Here is a 13,086-nt window from a genome sequence, read left to right as displayed (position 1 = left end):
ACCTTCATAGGTAAATGCATTGAGTATTTGAGTTGGGACATCATGTTTCAAGGCATTGGTGAGGCATCACATGGAATATTGTGTGCAGTTCTGGTTACCTTTGGAAAGGGTGTAATGGTGGTAGAAAAATGCAGAAGAGATTCACCAAGATATTGCTTGAATAGTGGGCCTTTAGTTACAAGGAGAGATAGGATTAGCTGAGATTGTTCTCACTGGAGTGCACGAGGCTGAGGGTTTTTATAAAGCTATGAGAGATAAAGCTATTAGGTCTCCCCTCATTCTTCTAAACTATGAGTAGATAAATAGATGGACACAGGCTTCTTCCAAGGGTAAGAGAGTCCAAAACTAGAGGACATAGGTTTAAGATGAGAGTAAAAAGATTTAAAGGAGGTCAGAGGGGCAGTTTTTGCACACAGTAGGTGATGGTGAATGGAACAAGCTGCCAGATCACCTGGTAGAGAAATACAGTATACGATCATAGCAACTAAAAAGATTTTGGAGAGGTATCTAGTTAGGAAAGGAATAGAATGATATAGGCCATATACATGAAAATAAGGTAACAGACTGGCATCTTGGTTAGTATGGAGGAGTTGGGCTTGCTTCTCTGTACGATGTTACGACCATGGCCGCTTCTCGCTTCATGGTAGCTCAGTACATGTGTCTGGCAAAATGGTGCTAGTTCACACTCTACTCCCGTGACTTGAACTCAGGCATTCAACACTCCCGTTGGGTCTTCTAGGTGTCAGATGTCAAACCAACTTCTAACTTCCCCTCTCAGCACCACAGAGAGGACGAGCAGATGAGTTCTCGAGATACGCTGCCCAATGTTAGTAGCCCTAGGGTGACCTCCCTGAGGCATGTTGCTGCTCACTGTCACCGCCTCATCCACGGGATCTCGCGGCCTGCAAACAGCATTCTACAATGGCCCTTGTTTTAGGCGGCACGGTGATGCAGTGGTAGAGTTGCTGCCTTGCAGTGCCAGAGACCCAGGTTCGATCCTGAACACGGGTGCTGTCTATACGGAGTTTGTACGTTCTCCCCGTGACCGCGTGGATTTTCCCGGGGTGCTTCCGTTTCCTCCAACTCTCCAAAGACGTGCAGGTTTGTCAGTTAATTTGGCTTCTGTAAATTGTAAACTGTCCCTAGTGTGTAGGATAATGCTTGTACATGGTGTTCGCTGGTTGGTACCAGCCCGGTGGCCAAGAGGCCTGTTTACTCTATACTAAACTGAAGCTTCCACTGATGCCTATGAGCGGCTGCAAAAGGTGTGGTACACAAGGTGGTACGTACCTATCTGGCCGGGTGGTCCCCGTGCTCCTGGCCCACCTGGCTGGCCTGGTAACACAGTTCCATGAGATCCGGGAGGTCCTGGATGGCCTGGAGAACCTCCTGGACCAATGTTACCTGCAAGAAGGAAGAAACCAGACATGGATGTGAAGGTGGCTTGTGGATTATTTTCCCGGACCGTCCAAGCAAGAATCTAATCAATGTTGGGGGAGTCCAGAACCAGGGCCACAGTTTAAGAATAAGGTGTAGGCCATTTAGAACGGAGATGTGGAAAAACCCTTTTTCACTCAGAGAGTTGTAAATCAATGGAATTCTCTGCCTCAGAAGGCAGTGGAGGCCAATTCTCTGGATGCTTTCAAGAGAGAGTTAGATAGAGCTCTTAAGGATAGCGGAGTCAGGGGGTATGGGGAGAGGGCAGGAACGGGGTACTGATTGTGGATGATCAGCCATGATCACATTGAATGGTGGTGCTGGCTCGAAGGGCCGAATGGCCTACTCCTGCACCCCTATTGTCTATTGTGTAATCGCCTAAGATGGACACAAAAAGCTGGAGTAACTCAGCAGGTCAGGCAGCATCTCTGGAGTAAAGGAATAGGTGATGAGTCAGAAGAAAGGGAAACTAGAGGCATGAACAGCTACAGAACAAAGCAGGCGGCACCGATGTCCAAAGAGCCCACAATGGTCCATTGTTGCAAGCTGCCCAAATAAAATATGAGATGCTAATCACTTGACCGTGGCAGTCAAGGGCAATTGTCATGAAGAACCCCCCACGTCCTGGTAGCACAATGATCAGGGACTCAACTGAACCTGTCGCGTGAGAACCAGGGGGGAGAAGGGGAGGTGAGAGGATCCTGTAGCGACTCACCACTGACATGCCAAGGCCCCCCACTATCTACAAAACATAATTCAGGAATGCTGCAACAAATCTCAGAAGGATCAACACCATCCAGGTCATATCCCACCTCATATTTTGCTTGGGCAGCTTATAACCCAGTGGTATGAACGTAGAATAGAATAGAATAGTTCCTTTATTGTCATTGTAACATGAGCCATGTACAACGAAATTGTAAAATGTCAGCCAGTCAGTGCACCATTCAAACATTTCTAAAAGCTAACGATACATACAAGGTAAAATATTTTAAAAAAGATAAACAACTAAAATAAATATCATGAAAATAGCACGCATAAACACCCAACCCTACATCCTTCTGTCGATTTCACAGTCTCTTATTATGTATCGCCCCTGCGTTCCTTGGCGGCTACATTTAGTGCCTTTATAGCAGTGGGGTAAAAACTATTTTTAAGTCTGTTTGTCCTTGTCCTTGTAGATCTGTACCGTCTGCCTGACGGTAACAGTTCAAACAGGGAGTGTCCGGGGTGGGAAATGTCCTTTATAATACTCTGGGATTTTTTGATGCAGCGGGAACTGTGTAAGTCCTCCAAGGTAAGTAGAGGGCAGCCGACAATCCTCTGGGCGTTGTCAATGGCCCTCTGGAGCGCTTTCCTCTGAGCCGCTGTGCAGCTGGTGTACCATACGCATACACAGTATGTTAGGATGCTCTCAATGTAGCACCGATAAAAGGACAACAGCAGTCTCTGAGTGATGTTATTCTTCCTGAGCACCCTCAGGAAGTGCAGTCTCTGCTGGACCTTTTTCAGCAGCGCAGAGGTGTTCACGCTCCACGTCAGGTCCTCCTCAATATGGATTCCCAGGAAGCGGAAATCCGCCACCCTCTCCACACAGTCCCCTCTGATAGTTAATGGTACCATGTCCGTTTTATTCTTTCTGAAGTCTATTATTATTTCCTTTGTCTTTAAGGTGTTGAGGAGCAGGTTATTTTCTCCACACCACACTGTCAGCTGCTCCGCCTCATCCCGGTAGGCGTACTCGTCCCCCCCGGTGATGAGTCCCACCACCGTAGTGTCATCCGCAAATTTGACAATGGTGTTGCTGTGGTGGGCGGGGGTGCAGTCATGTGTATAGATGGTGTAGAGCAGGGGGCTCAGCACGCAGCCCTGTGGAGAGCCGGTACTGAGGCTGAGGGCCGTGGATGTGTGATGGCCCACTCTGACTCTCTGGCTGCGAGCTGACAGGAAGCTATTTATCCACATGCAGGTGGAGTGTGGAAGTCCCAAGTCCCCCAGTTTGTCCACCAGTTTATGGGGAAGGATGGTATTAAAGGCAGAGCTGTAGTCCACAAAGAGCATCCGCACGTAGCTCCCCGGCTGCTCCAGGTGGAACAGTGCAGCATGGAGGGCTGTGGCTATAGCGTCCTCTGTGGATCTATTCGCTCTGTACGCAAACTGGTGGGGGTCAAAGCTTCGGGGCAGGAGTGATGTGATATGACCCCGGACCAGTTTTTCAAAACACTTCATCACCACTGGTGTGAGTGCGACTGGCCGGTAGTCGTTGAGGCTGGAAATGTGGGGTTTTTTGGGCAAGGGGACTATGATTGCGGACTTCAGACAGGATGGAACAGTGGACTGGGCCAGAGACTGGTTGAAAATCCTCGTACAGACTCCAGCCAGCTGGTCAGCGCAGTCCTTCAGCACGCGTCCAGAGACGCCGTCGGGTCCAGTAGCCTTCCTTGGATTGATGGCCCGCAGCGTGCGCCTCACCTCATGCTCCTCTATCTTGAGGGTTAGGCTGCTGTGGACCATGTGGTGTGATATGGCTGTCTCGGGTGGCTCCACTTCAAAGCGAGCAAAGAAGAGGTTCAGCTCCTCTGCCAACGAGGCGTCACCTTCAGCAGCTCCAAGGTTGGTCTTATAGTTGGTTAGATACTGGATCCCCTGCCACACCTGCCTGCTGTTGTTACTGTCCAGGTGGTCCTCTATCTTCCTCCTGTAGTCTAATTTGGCCTCTCTGATGCCTCTCTTCAGGTTAGCTCGGGCCATGCTGTATAAAGCCCTATCGCCAGACCTAAAAGCAGTGTTCCTCTCTTTTAACAGCCGCTGGACCTCCCGGGTCATCCAGGGCTTCTGGTTGGGGTAGACCCGGATGCGTTTGTCCACTGTGACAGTGTCCATGCAGTTTTTAATGTAACATAGTACACTGTCTGTGAACACCTCCAGGTCCCGGTGTTCAAACACATCCCAGTTGGTCCTGTCGAAGCAGTCCTGCAGCTGCTGAGATGCACCATCAGGCCAAGTTGTGATGGTCTTTGTGATGGTAGGAGCGGTTTTCCTGAGGGGGGCATATGCAGGAATTAAAAACAGGGACATATGGTCCGACTGACCCAGGTGTGGTAGTTGTCTAGCCCTGTAGCCCAGCTTGATGTTGGAGTAGACCTTGTCCAGTGTGTTAGCTCCTCTTGTAGCACATTTAACATGCTGATAGAATTTGGGGAGCATTTTCTTCAAGTCCGCGTGGTTAAAGTCCCCTGCTATGATGTGAACACCGTCAGGATATATGCTCTGTTGACTGCTAGTGCTACCATACAAATATCCGATAGCCGAGTTAGCATTAGCATCCGGTGGTATGTACACAGCAGTTATCATGACAACAGTAAACTCTCTAGGGAGATAAATGGGCCTGCATTTAACAGTCACATACTCCAGGTCCGGGGAGCAGTGACTGTCTACAATCACTGTGTTTGTACACCAGGTGTTGTTCACGTACACACAGAGCCCTCCACCTCTGCTCTTACCAGAGTCTCTTGTCCTGTCATGACGCTGTGCTGTGTAGCCTGCTAGCTCGATAGCAGAGTCCGGAATGAAAGAATGAAGCCAGGTCTCCGTGATCAACAGGATACAGCTGTCCTTCACGGCGTTGTTAGCTGCAGTCTGCAGCCTAAGTTCATCCATCTTGTTAGCGAGGGATCTGGCGTTCGTTAGAAACAGGCTGGGAAGCGGTGGTTTCAGTGGCTGCCTCCGTAGCCTGACCAGAGCGCCGGCCCTGCCGCCTCGCTTTTGCCTTCTCTCTCTGCGCCGCCTTCGCCTCCTCCCCGCGGGGATGGTGATCCACGGAGAGTCGGGGCTCCTCGCTATGTCCGCCGGGATCTTGTATGAGCGGACAAACTCGGCGGTAACCCCCCATTCGCGACCGGCTCCAATCCTAAGAAGATCCTGCCGGCCGTAGACGTTGTTCGCCCGACAGTAAGTACACAGGGCACAAAACAACACGCACACATACACATACACATACACATACACAAAAAAACACGAGCACTGACCGGGAGGACATCGAGCCGCTGCAACTGTGTGCGCCGCCATAGGTTGCTCTAATTTCATGTAACCCCTGCATTCCCTCTCTCCCCCATCCCCCACCCTAGTTGTCCGGCAAGTTGCACTGTTCACATCCTTGTATCCCTTTGTTATCACCTCTTCCCCAGCCAACAATGAGCCATTATGGGGTCCACCGTTCCTTGGTCATCTGTTGCCAGCCCTGCTTTGTTCTGGCCTTTTCTTACCTGCAGTTCCCTCCCCTCTACTTTCAGTCTGAGGAAGGGTCCCGACCCATGATGGCACCCATTAGTTTTCTCCAGAGATGCTGCCTGACCCACTGAGTTACTCCAGCACCTTGTGACCGTCCTGGACAAAGCAGCTCACTTGGTTGGTGCCTCACCCACCACCCTAAATGCACCCTCCCTCCACCACACAGTGCCATAGAGTTTGATCATCGCTATCTGTAACAATATATCAGCACTGACCAGAACATAAGCCAACCTGATGTAAAAGGTGTGCAATGAAAGCCAATAGGGCCACGCACCTGGGAGTTTTACCCAGCACAGGCCCTCACTGGCTAAGCCAATACCCCCATTTGAAATGCCGTGTACTCTGCTTTTAAATCGAAGGTGCTCCACTGCCAGGCTGTAATAAGAGCCCGAATTGGAACCGGGAACCCGTTTAGAGAGCGAAACCTGGCTCCTGTGAGCCACCGATGACCGGGAATCTAAGAGAAGGATGGAGGGAGTTGGTGATGGCGGTGGACGCTGGACACAACACCCGGTAAGAATAACTAGAGGGGGAGGTCTTAACTTCCGTCCCCTCAAAGTTGGCTGCGGGAGCTGCTCCCCCGGGGAACAAGGGCTGAAGAGGGCCATGCAAGGAGAGGGACAGTGGTTCGCGGGACGACTATAATGGAGGCGACGGCTGCAACAGGCCTTTAGGCCAGCAGCGGCTAGGACTGTAAACTGGTGCTAGAATTGCGCCTCTTGCATATGGACTCAGTCGGATCTTCTGTACATTCGGTACTAACCGGGGGATTGCACTTATGAATGGTGATAGTCTTGCTATTTCACTGTGATACACTGTGTACACTGTGATAATAAAGAAACCGATCATAAGAAAGTGTGTGGTACTGGCTGGGAGGAACAGTGGGAGCTGTGGATGGTGGTGCTGAAGAAATGTGCTCACTCCTCTTGCTACCATCATGTCTCCACCGTCACCTGAAGCTTCACCTCACACTCACCTTTCATGCCTTGGAATCCAGGAAGACCTTGCTGTCCTGGTCCTCCCGGTATCCCAGGGAATCCGGGATCCCCTTTAGATCCTGGAATTCCATTCGGTCCATGAATGCCTGGAAATCCCCGTGGCCCTTGAAGTCCCAGTCCCGGCACTCCCTGCATTCAGAGAAAAGGGTGATCAGCTAGCATCAGAGAATAATAATAATAATAATAATATTCATTTATTGTCATTGCAACGAGTACAACGAAATTAAAAAAATAGCCAATCCTGACGGTGCGTACAAACATATATGCAATAAATGCAAAAACAAATAAATACATAAATACAATTAAATACAATTATATTAAGTACAAGATTTTTTAACGGTGTTGCCTAGTGCAAAGGTAGTGTTCAGTTCTCGTATGGCCCTGGGGTAAAAACTGTTCTTAAGTCTGTTTGTTCGGGATTTGATCGACCTGAAACGTCGACCAGAGGGCAAATGAACAAACAGACGGTGGCCGGGGTGGGATGGATCTTTTATTATTTTGCCTGCTCTACTGAGGCAGCGTAGGCTGAACAGGTGCTCCAGGGAGGGCAGTGAGCAGCCGATGATCTTCTGGGCCGTCGTGATGACCCTCTGAAGGGCCTTCCTGTCCTTTTCTGAGCAGCTGGCATACCATGTGGTTATACAGTATGCCAGCACACTCTCGATGGAGCAGCGATAGAAGGACAACATGAGCTTCTCCTGCAGGTTGGTTTTCCTGAGGATCCTCAGGAAGTGGAGTCTCTGCTGTGCCTTCTTTACTGTGGTGATGGTGTTGGTAGACCAGGTGAGATCCTCTGCGATGTGCGTACCCAGGAACCTGAAAGCTGGTACCCTTTCCACACAGACCCCATTGATGTAGAGTGGGTCGTAATCTCCACTGGTTTTTCTAAAGTCAATTATAAGTTCCTTTGTTTTGGAGGAGTTCAGGACCAGATTGTTCACTGAACACCATGCTGCCAGCCTTTGGATTTCATCCCTATAGGCTGTCTCATCTCCTTCTGAGATGAGTCCAACCACAGTCGTGTCATCCGCGAACTTGATGATGGTGTTGGTGGGATGGGTGGGGGCGCAGTCGTGAGTGTAGAGGGAGTAAAGGATGGGGCTCAACACACAGCCCTGTGGTGAGCCGGTGCTCAGTGTAATGGTGGAGGAGAGGTGAGGGCCTATTTTGACGGTCTGGGGGCGGTTGGTCAGGAAGTCCTTGATCCATTGGCAGATGGTTTGGGAAAATCCAAGGTCGGAAAGTTTGGTGACCAGTCTGCTCGGGATGACCGTGTTAAAGGCAGAGCTGAAGTCGAGGAAGAGCATCCTCACATAGCTCCCCTGGTGTTCAAGGTGGGTCAGTGCAGTGTGAAGAGCAGTGTCGATGGCATCCCCTGTAGACCTATTTGCTCTGTAGGCAAACTGGTGTGGGTCGAAGGTGGGTGGGAGGCTGGCTTTGATGTGCTGCAGGACCAGTCTCTCGAAGCACTTTGTGATGACCGGTGTGAGTGCTACCGGACGGTAGTCGTTAAGACCGCTGATGACAGACTTTTTCGGCAGTGGGATGATTATGGCGGACTTCAGGCAGGGAGGGATGGTGGATTTTAAAAGGGACAGGTTGAAGATTTTTGTGAAGACCTCAGATAATTGGTCTGCACATTCCCTCAGCACTCTGCCCGTCACACCATCGGGGCCTGCAGCTTTCCTGGGATTCACGATGGTGGGTGGGGGGAGAGGGAGTAGGAAAAAACAGGGAGCGGTGGGAAAGGAGGGGGAGACCGAGATGAGGGAGAGAGGAGAGTATATTGATCATGTAATTTATGGATAACCCTTCACCACTACTCTCACAAAGTCCATCAGCTGGCATTGGGACCAGCACAGAGAGTCCATCAACTGGCATTGGGCCCACCCCAGTGGATCGATTAGCTGGCATTGGGACCACCCCAGAGATCCATCAGCTGGTATTAGGACCACCTCAGAGATCCATCAGCTGGTATTAGGACCACCACAGATGATCCATCACCAGGCATTGGGACCACCACAGGTCCATCAGCTGGCATTAGGCCCACCACAGAGGATCCATCACCAAGCATTGGGACCACCACAGGAGGTCCATCAGCTGGCATTGGGACCACCACTGCAGCTCCATCAGTTGGCATTGGGACCACCACAGGAGGTCCATCAGCTGTCATTGGGACCACCACAGGAGGTCCATCAGCTGGCATTGGGCCCACCACAGGAGGTCTATCAGCTGGCATTGGGACCACCACAGAGGATCCATCACCAAGCATTGGGACCACCACAGGAGGTCTATCAGCTGGGTTTGGGCCCACCACACATCCATCACCAGGCATTGGGACCATCCCAGAGGGTTCATCCACTGGCATTGGGATCACTACTGGGTCTATAAGCTGGCTTGGGACCACCACAGGCGGTCTATCAGTCGGCATTAGGCACACCACAGGAGGTCCATCAGCTGGCTTTGGGTCCATCACAGGTCCATTAAGTGGCATTGGGACCACCACAGAAAGTCCATCAGCTGGCATTGGGACCGCAACGGAGGGTCCACCAGCTGGCAGAGAGCCTATCTCAATCCCGGGAATATTTGTCCAGCTCATTAGTGACAGGAGTTACTGCAGAGTTAAAGGAAGGGTCATTGTAGGTGGAGTTCATGGATGACCTTCTCTCCTGGAAACCCAGGTGGACCAGGTAGACCATCCTTCCCAGTGAGTCCAGGAATACCAGGATGACCCAAATCTCCGGGGATTCCATCCGTACCTGGAGAAGCAAAGGAGGCATTGTTAGACCTGCACTGAGAGGAGGGACTAGAGAGGGAGAGAGAGGGAGAGAGAGAGAGTGTGTGTGTGTGTGTGTGTGTGTGTGTGTGTGTCTTTGTGCTCATGTGTGTGTGCATGTGCATATTTGTCTATTCGTTTGCACATGTGTGTGTGTCCACTAGTGTGTGTGCATGTGTATTTTTGAGTTACGATGGCATGTGTGTGTGTGTGTGTGTGTCTGTGGTGTGTGTGTGTGTGTGTGTGCATTTTTGACAATTACAATATGGGGTGGAATGGTTATGGGGAAACGGCCAGAAGATTCTGCTGCAGCACACATGGTTATGATATTGTGTTCACACTGTCATTGTGCTGATACATTGGTACAGTGCATGGTGTGTATACCAGGTTACAGTGTGGATCTCACATGGTTACAGTATGTGTGGAGCTACAAAATTATGGTGGAGGGTTTGTAGATATGGTGTGCAGTTTGTAATTGCAATCTGGTGTTTAACTCACGACATACAGTAGGTTTGTAGAAGATCTGATTTGAAGCTTCATTTTTATTGGAGAAATGTATCTACTGGGCAAAGCACTGGTTAAGGAGTGGTTGATATTGGTGATGTACTGTTCAGTGTTTGGGGGAGGGGTGTTGGGAAAAGCTGAGAGAGTATGCAGTTAGACTGAACAAGGCAGCAGATCAGATCCCTTGTGCTGTGTTTTGTGAATTGGGAAAAGAAATACTGATGGTTTGCTCAGTGATATGGAATCACCTCAGTTCCCAAGGCATGTCAACAGGTAAGGATGGGCTGGTGGAAAGACTACAAGGCTGCAGTCATTGGAGACACATCAGAGACAGTTGTTCATGATTGAGATTGACCAGTGGGGTACCGCAAGGTTCGGTGCTGGGACCCCAGCTATTTACGATATATATTAATGACTTAGACGAAGGGATTAAAAGTACCATTAGCAAATTTGCAGATGATACTAAGTAGGGGGGTAGTGTGAATTGTGAGGAAGATGCAATAAGGCTGCAGGGTGACTTGGACAGGTTGTGTGAGTGGGCGGATACATGGCAGATGCAGTTTAATGTAGATAAGTGTGAGGTTATTCACTTTGGAAGTAAGAATAGAAAGGCAGATTATTATCTGAATGGTGTCAAGTTAGGAGGAGGGGGAGTTCAACGAGATCTGGGTGTCCTAGTGCATCAGTCAATGAAAGGAAGCATGCAGGTACAGCAGGCAGTGAAGAAAGCAAATGGAATGTTGGCCTTCGTAACAAGAGGAGTTGAGTATAGGAGCAAAGAGGTCCTTCTACAGTTGTACCGGGCCCTGGTGAGACCGCACCTGGAGTACTGTGTGCAGTTTTGGTCTCCAAATTTGAGCAGCGTAGGTTCACTAGGTTAATTCCCAGAATGGCGGGACTGTCGTATGTTGAAAGGCTGGAGCGATTGGGCTTGTATACACTGGAATTTAGAAGGATGAGGGGGGATCTTATTGAAACATATAAGATAATTAGGGGATTGGACACATTAGAGGCAGATAACATGTTCCCAATGTTGGGGGAGTCCAGAACAAGGGGCCACAGTTTAAGAATAAGGGGTAGGCCATTTAGAACGGAGATGAGGAAGAACTTTTTCAGTCAGAGGGTGGTGAAGGTGTGGAATTCTCTGCCTCAGAAGGCAGTGGAGGCCAGTTCGTTGGATGCTTTCAAGAGAGAGCTGGATAGAGCTCTTAAGGATAGCGGAGTGAGGGGGTATGGGGAGAAGGCAGGAACGGGGTACTGATTGAGAGTGATCAGCCATGATCGCATTGAATGGCGGTGCTGGCTCGAAGGGCTGAATGGCCTACTCCTGCACCTATTGTCTATTGTCTATTGAGATATAGTGTGGGATGCACTGTTATCATGTGGGATGTACCCATAATAGTGTGGGGTGTACCATTACTGTGATGTGCCATTACGGTGTAGGGTGTACTGTAATCATGTGGCGTGTACCATTATGGGTGAGGGGTGGACCATTACAGGTGTGGAATTGCACTGTTATGGTGGGTGTACCATTACCATGTGGGATGCACCTGTTATGGTTTAGGGTATACCATTGCAGTGTGGGATTGTACTGTTACAGTGTGGGATTGTACCGTTACATTGTGAAATGTATCGTTATGGTGTGAAATGACCTGTTACCAGGTGGGGAGTATTAAAATCTTGTTGGTGTACATGTTACAGTATGGGGTCTACGGCTATGGTATAAGCTATACTGCACCTGTTTGGGCTATATTGGGCTATATATGGAATGTACCATTACTATGTGGGGTATAGGTTATGGTGTAGATTGTGCTCTAAGGGTTTGGGTAAACCATTACAGATTGGGGTTTGCCTTTCAAGAATCACTAGAGTCAGGAATGGTCCAAGAGGACTGGAAAACCGCTAATGTTACTCACTGTTCAAGAAGGAAGCAAGGTAAAAATGGGGAAAACTCTAGGCCAGTTAGCCTGACTTCAGTGAGTGGTAATATTTTAGACTATTATTAAGGATGAGGTTTCCGAATACATAGAAGCACGTAATCAAATAGGCCAAAGTCAGCATGGTTTTATGAAGGGGAGATCATGCCGGGCAAATCTGTTTGAATTCTTTGATAAAGTAAATGGCAGGATAGACAAAGGAGGCCTGTGATAAGGTGCCGCACATGAAGCTGCCGAACAAGATGAGAGCCCATGGTATTAGAGGTAAGAAACTAGCATGGGTAGAAGATTACTGAATGGTAGAAGGCAAAGAGTGGGAATAAAGGAGGCTTTTTCTGGTTGGCTGCCAGAGGTTAGTGGTGTTCCACAGGGGTTGGATCCGCTACTTTTCAAGTTATATATTAATGATTTGGATGATGGAATCGTGGCCAGAATTCGTGGCCAGGTTTGCAAATAATACAAAGCTAGGTGGAGGGACAGGTAGTGTAGAGGAAACCCATTGAACCATTGACATAGTGAGACTGCAGGGGGACTTGGAAAGATTGGGGGACTGAGCGAAGAAGCGGCAGATGTATTATAGCGTAGCGAACGGTGCAGTCACGCACTTTGGTGGTAGGAATAAAGGCAGTGACTATGTTCCAGATGAGGAGAGGATTGAGAAATCAGAAGTACAGAGAGACTTGGGAGCGCTGGTGCAGGATTCCCAAAAGCTTCATTTGCCATTTGAATCGGTAGTAAGGAAGACAAATGCAATGTTACCATTCATTTTGTGAGGACTAGAACATAAAAGCAGGGATGAAATGCCAAGGCTTTAAAGGGCACTGGTCAGGCCACATGTGGAGTAATGTGCACTGTTTTTGGCCCAATATCCAAGGAAGGATGTGCTGGCTCTAGAGAGGGTCTAGAAGAGGTTTACAAGAATAATCCCAGGAATGAGTGGCTTAACATATGATGAGCATTAGGCGACTTTGGGCCTGTACTCACTGGAGTTTAGAAGGATCAAGGATCTCATTGAAATTTACTGAATAATGTAAGGCCAGATGAGAGTGAATGTGGAGAGGATGTTTCCACTGGTCGGAGAGTCTTGGACCAGAGGGCAAGGCCTCAGATAACAAGGATGTACCTTCAGAAAGAAGATGAGGGGAAA

General features: G+C 49.3%; 1 protein-coding gene across 1 annotated transcript in view; it reads right to left on the bottom strand.

The window, feature by feature from the left end:
* Positions 1-13,086, bottom strand: part of LOC144595118 (uncharacterized) — a 144,930-nt gene that overhangs the window by 27,568 nt on the left and 104,276 nt on the right. Inside the window, exons 29-31 of the mRNA XM_078402195.1 lie at positions 9,384-9,481; positions 6,701-6,851; positions 1,291-1,404 (exon numbers count right to left, since the gene is read on the bottom strand). Of these exons, the coding sequence (XP_078258321.1) occupies positions 1,291-1,404; positions 6,701-6,851; positions 9,384-9,481 (363 nt within the window). The remainder of the gene's footprint in view (positions 1-1,290; positions 1,405-6,700; positions 6,852-9,383; positions 9,482-13,086) is intronic.

This window comes from Rhinoraja longicauda, chromosome 7 (assembly GCF_053455715.1).
Source record: "Rhinoraja longicauda isolate Sanriku21f chromosome 7, sRhiLon1.1, whole genome shotgun sequence".
In the NCBI taxonomy this organism is placed as follows: Eukaryota; Metazoa; Chordata; class Chondrichthyes; order Rajiformes; family Arhynchobatidae; genus Rhinoraja; species Rhinoraja longicauda.
Note: the sequence above shows the minus strand (reverse complement) of the source record. Positions and strands in the feature narration are given on the sequence as shown.